The 22,056-nt window shown below is 37.4% G+C and overlaps 1 protein-coding gene across 8 annotated transcripts in view; it reads left to right on the top strand.

Annotated features, from left to right (window-relative positions):
* Ncoa6 (nuclear receptor coactivator 6) overlaps positions 1–22,056 on the top strand; it is a 97,667-nt gene that overhangs the window by 52,785 nt on the left and 22,826 nt on the right. For 5 of the 8 annotated variants that reach the window (XR_002821014.1, XM_023714778.1, XM_023714774.1 and 2 more), the window contains 5 exons: positions 194–316; positions 11,945–12,073; positions 13,533–14,435; positions 16,482–16,628; positions 19,684–20,800. Coding sequence is in view for 7 of the 8 variants with exons in the window: in XM_023714778.1 (XP_023570546.1) it covers positions 194–316; positions 11,945–12,073; positions 13,533–14,435; positions 16,482–16,628; positions 19,684–20,800 (2,419 nt within the window). In the remaining variant the exon portion in view is untranslated. The remainder of the gene's footprint in view (positions 1–193; positions 317–11,944; positions 12,074–13,532; positions 14,436–16,481; positions 16,629–19,683; positions 20,801–22,056) is intronic. The other 3 variants (XM_023714777.1, XM_023714776.1, XM_023714775.1) reach the window with 3 other exon arrangements.

Here is a 22,056-nt window from a genome sequence, read left to right as displayed (position 1 = left end):
GTTTCATGTAAGCAAACCTGTGCAAATGGACTGAAGAAAGACACATAATATCGACCCACCTTTTTTGTGGTAGTAAAATTACTGTAATTCTTCAGAAACACAAAACTAATGCTGTACATTATGTACCTCTTTAAATCAAACTTGGATTTTATTCTGATGCTTTATTTTTTTATAATTTGACTGTCATTTTTAGGGGAAGGTGCTATCAACCTGGCTTTGGCTCAGAACCGAAGCCAAGATGTGAGAATGAATGGTCCCATGGGAGCTGGAAATTCGGTTAGAATGGAGGCAGGATTTCCCATGGCAGGTGGTCCAGGTAAGACCTCTTCCTTAATGCTGTGACATTTTACTAATTTCCCTTTTTGGCTTTGTTTACTAAGGTATGATCATTTAAGTCCTACAAGTTAGGTAAGAAGCTTAATGGCACATTCACATCTCTGTTTACTAAAGTAAGACATGAAGGGGCCGGAGAGATGGCTCAGTAGAATAAGTGCTTCCCTGGCAAGCACAAGGGCCTGAGTTCAATCCCCAGTTCTCCAAAAAAATAAAAATAAAAATAAAATAAGACATGAGTCATTCCCAGGAGGCCAGGCTCACAGAACATTAGCCATATAGTCTTTACAGTCTTTTGATGCAATACTGATGTCCTAAACATCAGTACATGCAAGAGCCATTTACTAAACGTTTATTGTATTCTTGTATGTCAAGACATATGCTAAGTGTTGGAAATAGAAATGAATAAAATATTTTCCACCTTCATGGTGTTTATAGTATAAGTGGAGAATGTCCCACTTTTCTTGGGGACCAAGAACTTGTAAGCTAAAAATTCTTGTGTGCTTTTGTGAAATCTGTAAATATGGGAGAATATGTGTTTTTATGGATTTACAATTTGAGAGAGGTATAAACTGTTTGCTTTTTCTAGTGATCTTGAATTACCTTCTTTAGAAATTAACTCAATATTCTGTGATTCACAGACTGTTACAATTGGGTTGGCTATATTACTTAAAGCAGAAGAGGCTATGGAATTCATGGAAAGTGATGTGCCCAGGGTCAAGTAGTAGTGACCTCATATCACAGATGTCCTAATTCCCAACTCAGCAACTCTTTTCACTATATTGGTGACTTTAAACCTTTTCTGTTGCAAGACACTTTACTCAAATAAAACAGGAAAGCATAACCACAATGATTGAAATGGAGTAAAAGCCTAAGACTACCCAATCATTCCATACCCTGCTTACCATAGTACTTATTAAAGAAATGATGTTTCTTGAGAAGCTTAATTTACAGGCTTTCTGAATCATAGCTGAGGACTTAGCAATAAAATTAGAACTAGTGTTTTATCCTGAAACTGAATGTACCACTGCATGTTGCTTATTATACTTCCTCCAGTAACAGTTTATTCACCTTAAAGTGAGATAATACTGCTCATCATCTTTTGAATGCCTGCTTGAGGGTAGGGGAGCTCACTCATGGAAGAAATATTTCCTTCCTCTTTTGGTTTTTTAATACCTCAGAATCTGGGTTTTTGGACTAACATGGAATACTACATAGTGGGTAGAAAATGTCTAGATTGATGACTTGTATGTGGATACGAAGATACCACAGAAGCCCATGCATTTTTTGTTAAATCATCTTGATGAAACATTATACTTGATACAGTTGCCAGTACTAGAAGAACAGCTCTAAAAGTACAATGGAGAGAAAGAACTGGGCCAGGTTGTATATGCTTAGTGAAATAACGAATAAAAATAATGAGTAATAAAATAATAATAATGAGGTCTCTCAATAATGACTTGGCATTGAGAGTCAGGAAATCTGGGTTCTAGTCTCAACTCCTGTAGGACTTAATATTTTCTGACCCTAGTTTCCTGAAAATATCTTTAATCTTTTTCTGGAAATGATGCTATCGATTCCCTTCAGGCTTAAAATGTTAAGACTCCCTTTTGTAAACTATTATTAAACCACTTACCAGTCTAATTATTTAGATACAAGATGACCAGAAATTGCTTACTTTTTACATTAACTGTTATGCGATAATATAACAAGAAATATAACAATAATAATTTATCAAATCTATTCAATACAGGAATCAACTGGTTAAAAAGATACCTTCCTGAGTTCACAATGACTGTATTAATCACTTAGTAGTTTACCCAGAGCGAACATCACTCAGGCAGTATATTTGTTTACATACTGATTGTCTGCGTAGTGCAAGATGAGCACTCTAGTGCTGAGCTGTATCCCCCGCTCTCCATATTGCATATTTTAGAATTTCTTTTCTCACTTGTCTTTGTGATATGAAGGATACAAACAAAATTTAATGTTAAGCTAAACTAAACAGAGATTTTTCTAGGGAAAGTGATTTAAATCTTTCTAAAACAATAAATGACTTTGGTATTGTGTATCTAAGAAATCTTTGTTTATTGGTTTTGGCACCACTTCCTTAGACTTGGCAATAGAAAGTTAGTTGATAAACAGAATTTTTTGCAACTAAAGTTAAATCTATGCCATATTTTTTTCATGGCCTTATAGAATTCCACAATTTGTGGCAATGCTATAGTAATCCTTCAAGCAGAGATTTTCAATTTCAGTACTATTGATATTTTGTGTCAGTAGTTCTCTGCTGTGAGAGGCTGTCCTATGCATTGTGTAATGTTTAGTAGTATCCTTGGCCTTTATCTACCACATGCCAGTAGTACCACTGTTCCTTCCCTTCATCTGGGACTACTGAAAATATCTCCAAACATTATTAAGTGTCCCCTGGGAACAAAACTGCCTGTCATTTTGAACCACAAATCTGGTCCCTACCTGATACTAGAAAAGCATGTTACAGTCTCACTATTGAGCCTATAGTCAGCATAAACTTGAAAATTTCTGGTAATAGAAAGCTCATCATCAATCAAGAAAACCTGTTTCTCATCTCTTGAGCATTATCTTACTGTCTAATTACAGTCTTTGAAAAACAGATTCCTCTGAAACAAATCTAGTTTCAACAGATAAATGTTTACAGTATTTTCCTCTTCAATTACAAAATACCTAAAAATTCAGGATAAAATATAACATTTAATCCTGAGTTTGATCTTGGGGGAGAGAGAGAGCTTGACAGACAGACAGGCAGGCAGGTAAGCAGAACTCACCAGAGCAAAAGAGAAGTCAAACATGAAAATTTAACCAGCAATGAACAAAGGATAGTTTATCAGTGCTAAGAGATTTGAGTTTTAATGGCCAGAAAAGAATAAAAGATGAAATCTTGCCTTGGGTCCATGTGAAGAATGAAGTTAGAATTGAGAATCTCATGAAACCAGAATTTTCAGTAAAAAAATAGATGAAAAAATATCACCCCCTGACCAGGAAGACAAATGGGAAATTTGTCTTGGCCTGACCTCTGACTGAAGGTTGGAAAAATAATGGTTGTTGAGTTATCACCTTCTTGCATGTTAGACATTTACTATAGTAGTGAAATGATACAGGAACATCATTTACTAACCTAAGTTAGGTTATTAAATAACTTAGGTTAGTAAATGATATTCCCAAAGCTGTGGAGGGACACACGCTCAACTCACACAATTGCAGACTTCTCTTAGTTGAAGTATACTATAAATGAACCTAAAATAAATTTAGAATTAAATTTTATTCCTCTAGAATTTCTAGGTAATAATATCAGAGAGCTTAATGAAAATCAAAAGAAAACAAGATTATTACCAGGACATAAAGAGGGGTTTTTGGGAGAAAAACAGAATTTCTAGAAATTTTTGAAACATCAAAAAAGAAAATTTACTTATTCAGCAAATTAGAAATAGCTGAATTTGAACTTGAATTTTAAGAAATCATCCAAAACATAGTGAGAGGAATAAAGAGATAGAAATAGGATAGAGTCAAGAGGATATGAGGGATAAAATGAGGATTTAACATGTATTTAAAAAGAGTACTAGGGCTGGCCAGATAGCTCAGCAGATTAAAGCTCCTGCTTAGGCAGATACAAGGACCAGGGTTCAATCCCTGGTGTGCCTGCTAGCCCTGCCCCCAGGACACACTGAGATGGTGACTGAGATTGGGTGTGGTGGCAACGCCTGTAATTCCAGCACTTGGGAGGCTGAAAATAGGAGGATAACTACAAGTCCAGTCTGTGTAGTGAGACCGTGTAGACTCTGTACTAAACACATTTAAAAAATAAAAGTTCTAAACTAGATGTGGTGGCACATGTCTGTAATGCCAGCACTCAAGAAGCTAAGGCATTATGTGTATATATCTGGTAATATGAATAGCTGGTTGTAAGACAATACCATGTATTACAACAAATACTGTGAAATTCATATTACTTTGTTAAGTAAAATTCTGTATGAGTTGTAAAAAAAATAAATAAAAGTTTAAATCATAGAAAAACTAAAAAAAAACAAAGAAGAAGCTAAGGCAGGAGGAGCACTGTGACTTTGAGGCCAGCCCTGGCTACATAATGAGACCCTGTCTCAGAAAACAAGTTCCAGAAGAACATAAATGAGTGATAAGAGTTAAAGAGAAAATACCTAAAAATCTTCCATAACTAACAAAAAAGACATATCCTCAATATCAGAAGTTTAGTAGTCCTGAGCACTACAACTACATGCATACCTAAACACAACATTGTAAAACTATAGAACATGAAAAATAGAATGTTAAAAATAACACAAAGAGAAAACCAATTATTTACAAAGGAAAGACTCAGATTCATACCTGATTTCTCAACAAGAACATTAGAAATCAGGAAGTATTAAAATAGTATTTTCAAAGTGTTTAGAAAAATAATTGACAGTCTAGACTTCTAAACCTAGGTATACTATCAAGAATGGTAGAATAAAGACCTTTTCAAGGAGGCTAAGAGAATTTACCATTAACAGACCCTTGTTAATTGAACTGCTCAAGGATGTACTTCAGGAAGAAGAAAATTGAACCTAAGCTGGAAGAAACAAAATCTAAGAAGGAATGGTGAGCTAAATGACAAACATGGGATAAATCTAAGTGTTGAATTGCTTAGTGATAGTGACTCTCAAATAGGCTTTTGATTCAAATGTGTCTATTGACTTGTTAAAGAGAACCAGTGGATATGAGGGCAAGCTGGCTGCAACATCTGTCACTCCATTAATTACTAGAATTGATTTGGCTGATCTGGTTGGCTATGCAGTTGTCCCCTTCTTCTCTCAATGCCCCATGTGCCTCCCTCCCAAAGCTGCATACTGGGTCCAAGAGGAGGCCACCCTCTGCCCAATAGAGGCTGTGCTCCCTGGCTAGAACCTCCATACAAGCTCACAAAGATACCAGTAAAATAACAGAATGTATGTCTTGTAAAACAGCACAGTGAAAAAAATCAATCTAGGAAAATAACATAGGAAAAGGAAGGTAAATAAAATGGAAAAAAGAGTAAGCCTTATTTGACTATCCTAATGATTGAACTATAAACACTGATTAAAAAAGAAAAAATAAGAGTAGTAATTTCAGCTTTAGCAATGCATTCTTATAGGAAATACATAAAATATGAGGGCTCAGGAAGTTAGATAGAAAAAAACAAAAATATTTTATCAGATAAAATAGATGTAAAGAGCATATAAATAAAGAGAGCACTGGTATAATATACAAGGAAAACTTTACCAAAAAATAGCTAAATTCTGTGTACTTAAAAGCTTAACATAAAAATAACAAAAGAAATATATGGAGATAGCAAATCGTTTTGTTATTTATTGGTGCCTTTTTTTTTTTTTTTTTTTTTTTTTGGTACCATGGATTGAAATCACAACCTTGCAGGTGCTTATGCCACAGAGTCATCTCCCCAGCCCCTATTGGTGCATTTTTAAATTTTACTTTAAAGAGGGGAAAAAAAGTAAAACAAAATTTCAAAACAACATAATAGGGCTGGTGAGATGGCTCAGTGGTCTAAAGCACCTACTTAGAACGAGCTTAGCAAAGCACAGGGACCGCGGTTCAATCCCCCAGCACCACATGCCAGCCAGCCCCGCCCACCTGGTGGGCTGAGCTGGCCACACACACACACACACACACACACATAAATAAAATTTTAAAAAAACATAATAGAGTAATAATGGTTAATACATTGTGTATTGTTATCTTTAAATTAGAGTACAAGATACAGGCATTTAATTGTCCAGACAATATTAGCACAAACCTTTCTTTTCAGTGAACTAAGAGAAATTAGTATTATAACGATCTTAACTATCTTGTGTGTGTCTTTTCCCTTTTCTCCTTTTCCACCATCTCAGTTTCTCTTTCTTTTTGAACTTTTTCTTCCCATTTTACAATATTTATTGTACATTTTGGGTCCTATTTATTCTTTTAGCTTTTCACATTTGAGAGACAATACAATGTTTACACATGTATCTGCTTTATTTCACATATGAGTGTGATCTCAAGTTACAGATGATCTCAAAGTTTTTACTATAAAAGTCTCAAATTTTCCTTCTTTATAGCTGAGTAGTACTGCAGTGTATAAAAAGACCACATCTTTTTTATCTGCTCCTCATTGATGGACATTTGAGTTGTTTCTAAGATGTAGCTATTACAAATTGTGGTGCTATAAACGTGTATTGCTGTGGCACGGTGTTCATTCTTCTGGAAAAATACTCAGTAGAGTAATAGGTGGGTCAAATGGAACATCCAATCCTAGTTTTCTGAGGAACCTTCACACATGATTTCTGCAGTGGTTGGACCAGTCTACATTCCCAGAAACAGTGGAGGATTCCTTTTCCCCATAGCCCCGCCAGAATTTGTTATTAGTTAATTTCTTCATAATAACTATTCTTTCCTGGAATCTCAGTATTGTTTTAAGTTGCATTTCTCAAATAACCAGTGATGTTGAACATTTTTTCATATATGTATTTTCTATTTGTATTTCTTCCTCTGAGATGTGTGTATTCATCTCAGATGCCCATTTTTGGATTAAGTCTTTAAATTTGGGAGGTCTGATTTTTTTTTTTTTTTTTAGTTCTTTATATGTTCTCCATAGTAATCTTTTGTCTAAGGAGCAGCTGGCTAACTTTTTCTATACTAGGGGTTGTCTCTTTATTCTGTTGGTGGTTTCTCTTGCTCGGTGCAAAAGCTTTTTAATAAGATGAGATCCCAGTTGTTGATGCTTTGTGATAGTTCTGTGCAATCAGGGTTTTTCTATTCATGAAGTCTTTGCCTACACCAGTGTCTTCAAGAGTTTTACAGATTCTATCTTCAAGCGCAGATAATGTTTAAGTTTTAATATTTAATCTTTGAAGCCTTTTTTTTTTTTTTTAACTTGCTTCAGGGTCTCACTCACAGCTTGAACTTGTAGTGATCCTCCTGTTTTTCAGACTCCCCAGCGCTGGGATTACAGAAGTGTGCCACCATCCTTAGACTCATTCACCAGCTCACAGCACTTCAGGGATTGGGCCAGCGTGGCATGCTGGCACAGGGCTCAAACCCTGGTCCATATGCTTGCCAAAGCAGGCACTTAGTCCGCTGAGCTATCTCACCAGCCCTTTTGAACCCTTTTGAATTGAGTTTAGTACATGGTGAAAGATATGGGTCCAATTTTAATCTTTGACACGTGTAAAGCCTATTTTCCCAACAACAGTTATTAAAGAGGCTGTCATTCTTATTGAATGCGTTTGACACTTCTGTCAAAGTTACATAGCTGCATACATCTGGGGTTATTTCTGCATCTTCTAATCTGTTCCATTGATATTTGGGTCTGGTGGGGTTTTTGTTGTGTTTTGTTTTGTATTTGCTATTACAGTGCTGTTTTTAATGACAGCTTTATAATTTCAAGTCAGGGATAGTGATACCTTTTGTCTTGCCTATGTGGCCCAAAATTGCCTTTGCTATTCTAGGTCTCTTCTGGTCCAGATGAATTGTAGGTTTTTCTGATTCTGTGAGATATGCTGTTGGAATTTTGATTAGAACTGTGTTAAATCTGTATAACAGTTTTGGAAGCATGGCCATTTTCACTATATTGGTCCTTCTTCACCCAAGAGCAAGGGATATCTTTCCATTTTCTGATATCCTCTTCAACTTCCTTTACCAGAGTACTATAGTTTTCAATGTAGAGGCCTTTTACTACTTTCATTAGATTGATTCCTAGGTATTTCATTGTTTGGGGTACTATTTTAAAAGTATTGTTTCCCTAATCTCTCAGTGACTTTGTTATTTGTGTACTGAAAAGCTGTTAATTTTTGAGGGTTGACTGGTTGACTTTGTGTACAGCTAAATTACTCAATTTGTTTATTAAATACAGCAGTTTTTTTGTCCAGAAATATAGCTCAGTGGTACCAGTGCCTGCCTGGCAAGTACAAGGTCCTGAATTTGATTCCTGATAGGTAGGTAGGTAGCTAGGTAGCTAGGTAGCTAGGTAGCTAGGTAGCTAGGTAGCTAGATAGAGATAGAGATAGAGATAGAGATAGAGATAGAGATAGAGATATCATGTCATCTGCAAATAGTGATAGTTTTTCTTCTTTTCCTATTATTTTTTTTAATCTTTTCTAATTGTTCTGGCTAAAGTTTCCAGAACTATGTTGAGTAAGAGTGGAGACAGTGGGCATCCTGATCTTTTTTTTTTTTTTTTAATGGACATCCTGATCCTGGTCCTTATTTTGCAGTGAAAGCTTTCAGTTTTTGTCCATTTGGTATGGTGTTAGCTGTTGATTTGTCATAGATGGCTTTTGTCAAGGTTGAAATTTTATAAGATTGAAATAAAGACCATCTATTCCAATTTTCTGTAGGGTTTTTGACTTTGTCTAAAGCTTTTTCTGCATCTATTAGTTGAGTACTTTGTTGATTTATATATTTATTGATTTATGTATATTGAACCATCCCTGCATCCCTGGGATGAATCTCAGAGTCATGGTGTATAATCTTGATGATTAGATGCATTCTGTTGGCCAGTAAATTACTGAGAAATTTTGCTGTATGTTCACTAGGGAAACTGACCAGTAGTTCTCTTTCATAGTTGGATTCTTCTCCAGTTTTGAAACCAGGGTAATACTTGCCTCCCGGAATGAATTTTGAGAGTACTGCTTCCCTTCCAATTTCATTACAGAGTTTGAAAAATAATGGTATTAGGTCTTCTCTGAATTTCTTATATAATTCAGCAGTGAATCCTACAGGGCTTGGGCGTGTGTGTATGTGTGTGTGTTCTGGATGTATCAGGGATCAAACTCAGTACCTTGTATTTGCTAGGCAAGTACTTATTCCACCAAGCTATCCCTCCAGCACCTAAGGGCTTGGGCTTTTCTTTGTTTTTGTTTTTTTTATTATATCTTCACTTTCGCTGATTGATACTGGTTTATTTAAGATTTTTATATTTTCATGATTTAATTTTGGTAATTCATATGTATCTAGAATCTGTCCATTTCTTCTGCATTTTCAGTCTTACTGGAATACAAATTCTCAAAGTACATATAGATGGTCTTCTGTATTTCTGCAGGATGCATTGACTTGAGTCTTTCTGATAAGGTTGGATAAGGGCTTGTCAGTTTTATTTAATCTTTCAAACAGCCAAGTTTTTGATTCATTAATTGTCTTGTTTTCTTAGTCTCCAGTATGTTCATTTCTGCTTTGATCTTTATAACTTCCTCCCTCATAGTGGCTTTTGCCTTAGCTTGCTCTTCTTTTTCTAGAAGTTTGAGGTTCATCATTAAGTTCTTTATTTGTGCTTGCTCTGTTTTTCTGACATGGGTATTCACTGCTATAAATTTCCCTCTTCAGACTGCTTTCATTGTGTCCTATAAGTTCCAGTATGTTGTATCATCATTTTTTTTTTTTTCTTTTTTTTACGGAACCAGGGGTTGAACTCAGGCCTTTGGGTTTGCCAGGGAAGCTTTTATTCTACTAAGCCATCTCCCCAGCCCTTGTCATTATTATTTAATTGTAAAAACTTTTAATTTGTTTTTTCATTTCATCTGTGACCCATTGGTTGTTCATGAGGATACTATTTAATGTGTTGATGAAGTTCATATGGTTTCTTTGCCATTGATTTCCAAGTTCATTACACTGTGGTCTGATACTATGCATGGGATAATTTCAATTGCTTTGCATTTACTTAAGCATATATCTATGAGCTAGTATATGGTGTATTTTGGAGAACATCTCGTGTGCAACTGAGAAGAATGTGTATTTTGATGACAGGTGGAACACTCTGTAGACATCTACTAAGTCCATTTGTTCAAAAGTTTCATTCAGTTCTAATATTTTACTGTTGATTTTTTGTCCAGTTGATCTGTCTCTTTGTGGCAGTGGGGTATTAAGATCCTTCAATACAGTTGTATTGCTGCGTATTTGATTTTTAATGTCCATTAATATTTGTTTTATTGGGGGCTGGAGAGATAGCTCAGTAGAATAAACGCTTGCCTGGCAAGTGTAAGGGCCTGAGTTCAACCCCTGGTTCTGAAAAAAAAAAAAAGTGTTTTATGTAGTTGAGTGCATTGATATTTAATTAAGGATTGTTATCACTTCCTCTTCAATTGTTCCCTTTACAAGGATGTAGTGACCTTCTCTCTTAATCAGTCTTGGCTTGAATTTCACTTTGTCTGCAAGTAGAATAGCTGCTCCTCTTCTCTTTTCTCTTTCCCTGCTTTTTTCTGCATTCCTGTCACCTACAGTATTGTTTTACATTCTTAGACTTGCAGTCTGTGAATTTCTCTCTGATTTAAATGTGTTTCTTGTATGCACCTGTAGTGGATTTCTAAATGGTGGTCAACTTATCATACCCAGCTGAATTAAACTAGCAAGGTGCTGGGTGCAGGAGGCCCACTTAAGCGTTGTTGCCAGCAGCATAAAAGGCAGAACAGGAAAAGCTGCTAAAAAACGCTGTTGCAGATGGTGTTTGAAGAAGCTGTTGGACACTGGTAGTTCTTTTGGGCTGTGCTGTTAGAAGACTTTTAAGGTTAAATTCTTATGTTGAATTTCTAGAATATTGACTAATATGCCTACCTGCAGATTTTTTTTTTTAATTGTGGCTAATCAGAGTTATATATGCCTCACTTATCTATATGTCAGATTGCTTTTTCTGTACCAAAACTTCTCTGCCATAATATCTGTGATATAGATACATAGATAGATAGATAGATAGATAGATAGATAGATAGATAGATAGATAGATAGATAGATAGAGATAGCTGCCTTCTGCCTTTTCATTGACTCCAATCAACCTGAAGTTAATCATCTTTTCCCTGTCTAGCAGCTGTTGGATTGATTTCTCATGGTCCCTTGCTATTTTTAAGAAATCTTTTCCTGATCTCCAACTGCAGGCTTGTCTTTTTACATCTCCTTTCTCTTGTCCTTCCCCCTTCACTCCATCTCTTGGCCTCTTCTCCATTTGCAAAAGATCCATCTCCCTGTTTTCTAATGTTTATCTTTTACCTTGCTCTTTAATTTGTGTTTTGTTCTGTTCTGTTTTTGAGACAGAATAACACTGTGTTGCCCACACTGACCTCAAACTCATAATCCTCCTGCCTCAGTTTTCCAAGTATAATATAGGACAATATAAGTGAGTGATGGTGATCTTTTAGAGCTTTCAGTGATACAAATAGCCTGTTGTGGCATGCCTATATTGTACTCTATATTGTACAGAAAAGGTAAATAAATAATAGAACTGTTAACATTAATTAGAGTAAGGGAGAGAGCTTCTAATACATCTACATAAATACCTGAATGAGATAGAGCAGAATTTTTAGATTTTAAAAAGATAGGTGATGAGTATAAAAACTTTTCAAGGGGGCCTGGCCCTAGCACAGTTCTTTAAGTGACTGCTTTCACAAAGCTGTCAGCCTCAGGTTGCTGTAGTTCGATCCCCACAACCCTCCCTGAAGGCATTGGAGGAGAAAAAAAAAAAAAAAAACTTTTCAAAATCTTTCATATTTGTGAAATAGGTGATCAGAAACAAAACTAGTGGCAAATCCAGTATACTATTCTAGAAAATTTTTTTTTCATCTAGGATTAATAAGGATGACCAGCCCTGCCACTCCTATGATACCCCAGAGTGGAAATATGTCATCTTCAATGATGGCACCAGGCACCAATCCAGAACAGCAACCCAGGACCCCTCGCCCTGCTTCTCAGTCAGGTAATTGCTCCCAATCTTTGAGAATTGAAGAATGTGAAACTTCTTGCAGAAATAATTATAAAATTATTTTCTCTGATGTTAAATTCCTAACTGCAATGCTTAATGCTACTTTTAAAATACTCCCTGATTTCTTCAAAATAAATGTTAACCACTTTTATCTAGGCATGGTGGCACATACCTATAATACCAGCACTCATGAGACTGAGGCAGGAAGATCACTGTGAATTCAAGGCAGGCCTGAACTACGTAGTTTCAGACTCTTGTCTGAAAAAAATAAAATTGTTTTCTTTTCACCATTTTGTCACTATACTCTTCTCAGTCATACTCTGACATTCATAAATGTCTTTGGGGAGGTGGAGATTGAACCTGGGGCATCACTTTGAGCTACATTCCTAGTCTGTTGTTATTTTTCACTCTGAGATAGGATCTCACTAAGTAGTTAAATTGCCTAGGCTAACCCAAACCTTTGATCCTCCTACCTCAGCCTCTGTTAGTGCTGGAATTGCTGGTATATCCCACCAAGCCCAACTGTCACCATTCATGAAAAGCATGCCTGGGCCTACTTAGTCTTACATAATAGAATTCTTGTCATTGTCTTCATCTTCCTCTTCCTCCTCTTCCTCTTCTTCCTCTTCCTCCCCCTTCTTCCTCTTCCTCTTCATCCCCCTTCTCTTCCTCCCCTCTTCTTTTCTCCCTTCCTCCTCCTCTTCCTCTTCCTTCTCCTTCCCCCCTTCTCCTCTTTTTCCTCTTCCTCCTCCTCCTCCGCCACCTCCTTTTTGAAACAGTCTTGCTATGCAGTTCATGCTGGCCTTTAGCTAACTTTGTAGCCAGGCTAGTCTTGAACTTGCAACCATCCTCCTGCCTCAGCCTCCTGAATGTTGGGATTACAGGTGTTCACCACCATGCCCAGCTGAATAACAGAATTCTGTGATCAAGTAAATTTGGTAAATGTATCATACTTCACTCTGCTTCTTTGAGATTGAAGATGAACATATTAGAAACACTAATTTATTAGAAACTTCTCCACTAAAGAAGAAACTTGCCAGGGCCGGTGAGATGGTTCAGTAGAATAAGCACTTCCCTGGCAAGCACAAGGGTCTGAGTTCAATCCTCCGTTCCGCCAAAAAAGGGAAAATCCATAAAGAAGAAACTTGCCTAAGATTTTTGAGCTCAGTGTTTCCAAGCCTAATTGACTATTTCATTTCACTTTCTAATAACAGTAATAAACAGAGTTCTCAAAAATATGATTTGGAAAATACTGCTCTCCGTATTCTATGTCTGCCTCTATTGGAACATAAATTCTTTTTAAGGTAGGGTTCATCTTTTTTATCATCATTGGAATATGATCTTACACATAGAAGGTACTCATGAAATAAATAGTACCAGCAGATCCAGGCTACTGCTCTAGGATGTAGATTGCAGTATGTTAATTAGTGCTTTGTTGGCTGTCTTTAAATAGATGCAATGGATCCACTCCTCTCTGGGCTCCATATACCACAGCAGAATCATCCCTCAGGATCTTTAGCTCCTCCACATCACCCACTGCAGTCTGTTCCTGTGAACAGACAAATGAACCCAGCTAATTTTCCCCAGCTGCAGCAACAGCAACAGCAGCAGCAGCAGCAACAACAACAGCAGCAACAGCAACAACAGCAGCAACAGCAACAACAGCAGCAACAACAGCAACAATTGCAGGCCAGACCCCCACAACAACATCAGCAGCAACAGCCACAGGGGATTCGATCCCAGTTTACTGCCCCAACTCAGGTGCCTGTCCCTCCAGGCTGGAACCAGCTTCCTTCTGGAGCCCTTCAGCCTCCTCCAGCCCAGGGTTCTCTGGGCACAATGACTGTAAACCAAGGGTGGAAGAAGTCTCCCTTGCCTGGCCCAATGCAGCAGCAACTCCAGGCAAGACCATCCTTAGCCACGGTACAGACACCTTCCCACCCTCCCCCTCCATATCCCTTTGGCAGCCAGCAAGCCTCACAAGCCCATACAAACTTTCCTCAGATGAGCAACCCAGGCCAGTTCACAGCTCCTCAGATGAAGAGTATGCAGGGAGGGCCCTCCAGGGTCCCAACTCCCCTGCAGCAGCCCCACCTCACCAACAAGTCTCCTGCTTCCTCACCCTCCTCCTTCCAGCAGGGATCCCCTGCATCTTCCCCAACGGTTAACCAAACTCAGCAGCAGATGGGACCAAGGCCACCTCAAAATAACCCACTTCCCCAGGGATTTCAGCAGCCCATCAGCTCTCCGGGTCGGAATCCTATGGTTCAACAGGGAAATGTGCCACCTAACTTCATGGTGATGCAGCAGCAACCACCAAACCAGGGGCCACAGAGTTTACATCCAGGCCTAGGAGGTGAGAATTACTGAAGTTATTTATATTGGTAAATTTGCTAGAGATAGATCTGAATAGAACTTCAGTTTTTAGCATTAATGAAAGAAGTAAAATAAGGATGTAATGAATTGGTTTTGTGATATCGTGGTTACATTTGATATAACTCAGTTAACTTGATGCATTATTATCTTGATACATTATGCAGCATCTTACTGGTTATCTGTAAGTTAGTTCTCTGGATAAAAATGCAGGTAAAATTCAAATTAGAAATTTTATTTTTCAAATTATTTTTTGGTTAATCTTGTACTAGTAAATTGTTTAGAAGAAACATGCATTTTATTAACAACTTAAATTTCTCAGCTGTTGAAAAAAATTAAGGTTATGCAGTACAGCAAAAATGAAGAGATAAGTACAGGTCTTATTGGGGAAAATGCCCTTCTAGTTAACAATTTTGATAATCCTAGTAAAATATCAAGCATGGTATTTGTTACATTTGATTGAAGTATTAAAGGGGAATAAGTTCAGATATCATTGACTTTTATAGTTTTATAATGCCAATGCCTGCTCCTCAGAGAGGGAATTCCACTAGTTATACCTAAAGGAGATTTATTTATTTATTTTGTAAGGTGCCTCTTGTATGAAGAAAAAGCAATGGAGCTTAATGTGTGAGAGGTAAAACGATTACAGTAAAACTTATCCATCTCCATGTTTATTATTTATTCTTATTAATCATTGATCTAGTGCACATGAATGTGCTTGGAGCTTTTCAGTAAGGTATAGAGAATGTCAGTAATACTGTCATTGGATAAGCATATCCCCACCAAAAGACACCCATTGCCTACCCAGAAAAAACCCTTGCATCTTTAATGTAACATAGCAAAGGCATGTTCCCATGGTTTCTGGTAAATTAAATTGTTCATCAGTCTTTCACTCTCTTATAATTAGTTTAATTGATATGCAGGCTTTAATATTTGAATCTAAGAAGTTTTTAGAAAATGCAAGATTGTTTCAGCTCCAAACTTTACTGTTCTGGGCATCTAGCCCTGGATCAGTGCAAGCTGGGTAGTCCGTCCTGCAAATGTGATTACTGATTTAATTACAATGGAAGCATGCAAATGGGGACTTGTCACTGCTAAAGAAAGGACAAATGCATATTTGTCTACAGAGAGTTTTTCAAGGCATTGAAAATTTGGCCTTTAAAAAAAATGGACAAATACAAGAAAAATTTAAGTGAGCTTTAGTTCTTAATTCTTTCATAGAGTAGATGATATGCTCACCTAGGTGATCTGGCCACATCAAGGCCTATAATTATGAAAACTGATTGGGTCTGAGATTTTCCTTATAACAAATTTGTTTTCTAAAATTAGGCCTTCCTAAAAGAAAGTGATGCTTGAGTAAGATTCCATTAGATCATGGTTTTTGGTACCATAGCTGTCGGAATCACAGCAAACCTTATGAGGGAAGGCAAACAAGTTTAATGTAGCCTCACTTTGAAGCTCCTGTGAACTGTTTCTGATCTCCTGTCCCTTCCAAAGAGATAAGCATGACATTGGGGGGAGATTTCTGCAAAAGAGATTGTCATCCATTTCCCTCAGAGTAAGGGGAAAAAAAATCACCTAACCTTGATATCAGGACCCAGCTTGTTGTTTTATAGTATTTCATATCAATTTATTTGAATATAAGAGAATTTAGCATACTGCTTTGGTGCCTATGTTAAAATATGTAAAAGTTTTGAAATCCATTGTATTACAGAGAAAAGTGAGCCCTCAAACCTTGCTGTGGCATGCCCTCAGATCACATTTAGGGAGCAGATTGCCATCTTTTCCTTGGCATGTTCTAAGTATAAATTTTTCAGTATTTCTTTTTCATTTTGACAATGCTCATGTAAGAGATTGTGTTGGTTTTTTTAACCATCTTTCCCAACCTTATTATTAAAGATCTACCTGTGTGACAGAAAGAGCTAAGCCAGTGGAGACTTCATGCAGCTCATCCTTCCTTATTCATTCCATATTTAAGCAAGAGTATAAATTTGCTAGGTAACTGCCTTACTCATTGTTTTCTATTAAGGAATGCCTAAACGCCTCCCACCTGGCTTCTCAGCAGGACAGGCCAATCCGAACTTTATGCAAGGTCAGGTGCCTTCCACTACAACCACCACCCCTGGGAATTCAGGAGCCCCGCAACTACAAGCAAATCAAAATGTACAGCATGCAGGTTTGTTTTCTATAATTTTTTTAAAAGCATGTATTCACAATTCTGTGGTCAATACCTGGATAGAAAATGGGCATGCAAGTTAATTAGTCCTGGTATCTTGCCTTTATTTCAGATGTATAAGTACTGTAGTCTTTCAGGACAGTAATTGAAAATAGGTAAAATGTTTCAGGACCTTGGAAACAACTATTAAAAGGAGGTGGAACTTGAGATAGAGCAACTGTTAGCTCCCCCCACCCACACCCTGGAAAAGGGCCAGATAGTAAATATTTTATGTTATATGATCTTTGTTGCAGCTACTCAGTTCTGTTTAATGAGTGTGGCAGTGTTCCAGATATTTCTTTGCAAACTATCAATGTAATGATTTAGCTTCTGCCATAGTTTTCTGACCCTGAATAAGAGCTTGCTTACATAGTAAAAAGGCATTTCTGGCAAAGGAAATAGTAAATAAAAGATAAGTAGGCATATGGCATAATTGCATAATTTTTAAAAATCTCTATGTAGTGGATGTGTTAGCTTTGTTTATGCTGAGTGTCCAAATTCTGGTATATAGTGTAGTATTTTTCAAATTTAATCAGCGTACTATGTATCGGAAGAAATTTTGAAAAGCAAATAAAATACAGTAGAATAGCTCAAATGTAGTTCTATACAACAGTATTGTGTAATCCAAAACTTCATGTTTCTGAGTATCTGATTGTTAGGGACCATCTGGCTTATCTTTTTGCCCTTTCTCATTCAAGCAGTTTGGACTCAAATATTTTCTGAACTCCTATCAGCACATGGAGTTGGTTTCATTATGTGGTTTCAACTTTCATTAAAATCACTAAGGAATGAGAAAAATCCTGACTTGGGGAGGAAAAAAATTTCAAACAATCTTAAGGGTCGAGCAAACTACTTGACCTGCCCATCTGCTAATATAAAACCACACTGCTGAGTTATGTGAACTAATTTTTATAAGAAGTTTTAAAAGTGTTAAAATTCATAATTTCCTAATAGCACTTTTATTTTGTATTTTTATATGGTATCTTCCACATAACCTATTTTTTGTTGTTTAGCTTGGTCTTTGGGTTTGTTTTGTTTTTGCATGACTGATGATTGAAACTAAAACCTTGAGCATGCTGGGCAAGTGTGCTTAGAACTATGGAGCCACCTGTTGTTTTGGTTTTCTCTTTTAGCCTATCTATAGTAATTCTTATTTTTGTCTGTCATTTTCTATTCTGTTACCCTGTTTTATCACTCTTGTGAACTTTTACTGCCTTCTAAAATAAAATCTGTTTGTATTGTGTCTTTTGCCAACTATACTCCAAAGGGGCAGGTCTGTCTTGTTTATTGATACTACTTCAGCACCAAAAGCACCCTGTACCTATTAAAAGGTACCCCATTAATAATTGTAGGTTGGATGATGATACACCATTATTTGCAGCATACAATAGTCATGAGAGTCAAGATGATTTTTTTTTTTTTTTTTTTTTTTTTTTTTTTTTTTGTGGAACTGGGAATTGAACTCAGGCCCTTGCACTTGCCAGGGAAGTGCTTATGCCACTGAGCCATCTTCCCGGCCCCAAGATGATTTTTAAAAAACTGTCTTAGAAAGTCTTCCTCGGGATTTAGGAAAAGCCTAGCTAGTATGAGCAAGAGAGACAGTTTCTCCCCTGCCTCTCTGGCTGGAATAGGGAATGGCTTCTACTTCCTACTCTCCACTTAAAAATAAAAAGCCAGCTATAGTGGCACACACCTGTAATATCAGCATTCAGAATGGTGAGGCAGGAGGGAAGGAACATCATGAATTTGAGGCCAGCCAGGGTTACAAAGTGAGTTCAGTGTCAGCCTGAACTACATAGTGAAATCCTATCTCAAAAAGACAAAAAAGAAAAAAGTGAAAAAAAGGGGCAAAATAAGATTTTGAGTATACAATTACTCAAAAAGGAGATGGACTGGGATATAACTCAGGGTACAGGCACACATGAGCAATGCACCAGGTTCAGCCCACAGCACCACAGAGGCTGGGGGATGGGTTGGGAATAAAACAAGTAGCTAGAGAAAAATCTCCCAAACCTAACAGTAAACACTTCAGCGTGCTAGGCAGCATCTTTTGTCTAAATTAGAAATAACTAGAAGAATAAAACGTGTCCCAAGTAGTCTAGAAAGTACTGCCACAGAGTAGGGTCATTCATTTTTTTTTTTTTTTTAATGTATTTAGTACAGGGTCTATGGGGTCTCACTACATAGATTGGACTGGTAGTGATTCTCCTGTTTGCAGCCTCCCAGGCACTGGGATTACAGGTGCACATCACCACACCCAGTCTCAATCACCATCTCAGCATGGTGGGGCGGGTCATTCAAATTTTAACATTCTTCTATCTGCACCATCCAGATAAATCAGGTGCTCAGTTGACTACCAACAAAAGATCAGCTTCAAGATCAGGAGTAAATAATTTTTACCACACTGAGGCAGAGGTCAGACCTTGAGAAGTGTTAGATTTTCTCTGAAGTGCCAATATCTAGGTATTCTACACATAGCTTTTGAAAGTGATAGTTTTCCAAAAAAAGAAAAAAAAATTTTTTTTAAATGTCTTTTTAGTACTGTTGAAGTTTTCCTACCTGGACAAGGCACATTCTTTTCTTTCCCTGGCTTATTTATAGCAGAGCTTATTTAGCCTACAGTTCTTTTCATGAATTTTCTTCAAATAAGGTAAAATCATGTTAAAACAGTGAGAGATTAAACAAGAGATTAAAACAGATTAAATGAAGTTCTCTTCATTTAATGTGAAAGAAATTTTTGATTTTTAAACTGTCACCTGTACACAAGAGTAAAAAAACTGTTTCTCCATTTCTGTTGTGTGATAATAAAAAATGTGAACAATTATTCTATATCACATCTCCATAGATTGAAAGACTCACAGAAAATATGTCAAATATAGCACATTTATGTTGGTCAGTGGACATATGAGTGTTGGGTATCTTTCTAAGTAAGGTAATTTAAATGTCTTAATACCATTGAGATAATATTTTTTTCTGAAACTCTTTTTTCTTTAATTTTCTTTTTTTGTTTTTAAAGGTGGTCAAGGAGCTGGTCCTCCTCAAAACCAGATGCAAGTGTCCCACGGGCCACCAAATATGATGCAGCCTGGCCTCATGGGAATTCATGGCAACATGAACAGCCAGCCAGCTGGTAGTTCTGGGGTTCCTCAGGTGAACCTGGGCAGCATGCAAGGCCAGCCCCAGCAGGGCCCACCATCTCAGTTGATGGGCATGCACCAGCAGATTGTACCCTCCCAGGGCCAGATGGTTCAGCAACAAGGAACTTTGAACCCTCAGAACCCTATGATCCTTTCAAGGGCCCAGCTTATGCCACAGAGCCAAATGATGGTGAATGCTCAGAACCAAAATCTTGGGCCTTCACCCCAAAGGATGACTCCACCTAAGCAGTTGCTTTCCCAGCAGGGCCAACAAATAATGACACCACATAACCAGATGATGGGGCCTCAGGGGCAGGTTTTGCTCCAGCAGAACCCAATGATAGAGCAGATTATGACCAATCAGATGCAGGGGAATAAGCAGCAATTTAACACCCAGAACCAATCCAATGTCATGCAGGGACCAACGCAGATAATGAGGGGACCAACTCCTAACATGCAAGGAAACATGGTGCAGTTTACAGGACAGATGTCAGGGCAGATGCTGCCCCAGCAAGGGCCTGTGAACAACAGTCCATCTCAGGTTATGGGGATTCAAGGGCAGGTCCTGCGGCCACCAGGCCCCAGCCCCCACATGGCCCAGCAGCATGGTGATCCTGCTACTACAGCAAATAACGATGTCAACTTGTCTCAGATGATGCCTGATGTTAACATGCAACAAACCAACATGGTCCCCCCTCATGTGCAGGCCATGCAGGGAAACAGTGCCTCGGGAAACCACTTCTCAGGCCATGGAATGCCTTTCAATGCACCTTTCAGTGGAGCACCCAATGGAAATCAGATGTCCTGTGGTCAGAATCCAGGCTTCCCAGTCAATAAGGATGTAACACTGACAAGCCCATTGTTGGTGAACTTACTACAGAGTGATATCTCTGCAGGCCATTTTGGGGTAAACAATAAACAAAATAATACCAATGCAAATAAACCGAAGAAGAAGAAACCTCCTCGGAAGAAGAAAAATAGTCAGCAAGATCTAAAGTAGGTTGTGAGCATTTTTTCCTCAAATGTTATTCATGTATTTCTATGTAAACATTTTGTTTATGGAAAATTTTTTAAGTGTATATAAAATTTGAATAGTATAATGAGATCTTCCTGTTAAAACAATTATCAATTCATAGCCTATCTTACCTTCATCTATAACTTCTCCCATTACCTTCTTGATTATTTTAAGGCAAATTCACATTTCAAATGTGTACCTCTAAAAGATAAAGACAGTTCTTTTATATGATTACACAATACCATTTGCACACCTAGGAAACTAATACTTTCTTAATAGTCTCATATATCCAACAGTGCTCACATTTCTGTGATTATCTCAGTTCTTTTTTTCTTACAGTTTAAGGAGCCAAACAAGGTGGATATGGTACAATTGGCTAACAATTTTGCAGTTGGGGTGCTGGGAAGAATTGTGACATGCAGAGCCCATACAGTAGCCAGTATTACTACATTACAACTGCACAAAGTGCTGGTTGTGATTTTATCATGGTGGTTTGGAAGTCAAGAAGGCCAAATGTATTTTGAGAATGAAAACTGCTTGAGACTTCTTGCCATTTCTCAATAAATGGTCTCTTTTTGCATGAGTGCCTTTCCCTTAAAGGCTGTTTATCATCTATAAAACCTTACACCCATACTAAAATGATTGTAGGGCCAGTGAGATAGCTCAGTAGTTTAAAGTGCCTGCTTAGACAAGTGCAGAGACCGTGGTTCAATCCCTGGCACCACATGCCACGCCAGCCCTGCCCCCAGAGCAGGCTGAGTTGGCCACATACACACAAAAAAAAGATTGTATTTTTCAAGTAGGTTACCATTTAGTAAAAGTTCTCCAGGTATGCTCTTTCACCAGATCATAGCAGGAAGAGCAATTAACCATTTACACTTTCTTGAAGCTAAAGAATTAAGGCAAGTTTCTGACTTTAATGTTTCCAGAGGAAACATTGATTGTGCTAGATTTTCAGCCTTAATCATAAAATTGGAATTCAGAAACTTTTGTTAAGGAGTAATGATTAACAAATGTAAAACAGGTTGAGATAAATTACTGCAACTATTAAAAAAAAAAACTTTATTTAAACAAACTTAAATGTTCAATTAACCAGGCACGGTGGCACATACCTATAATCATACCATTCATACCACTCAGGAAGGCCGAGGCAGGAGTTCAAGCTCCAGCCTGCGCCATTTAGTGAGGCCCTGCTTTAAAATTAAAAAGGGGCAATAACTCAGTACCAGAAACAAAA

Source organism: Octodon degus, unplaced genomic scaffold, assembly GCF_000260255.1.
Source record: "Octodon degus isolate 3935 unplaced genomic scaffold, OctDeg1.0 scaffold00037, whole genome shotgun sequence".
Taxonomy (NCBI): domain Eukaryota; kingdom Metazoa; phylum Chordata; class Mammalia; order Rodentia; family Octodontidae; genus Octodon; species Octodon degus.
This window is presented reverse-complemented; position numbering and strand designations above follow the sequence as displayed.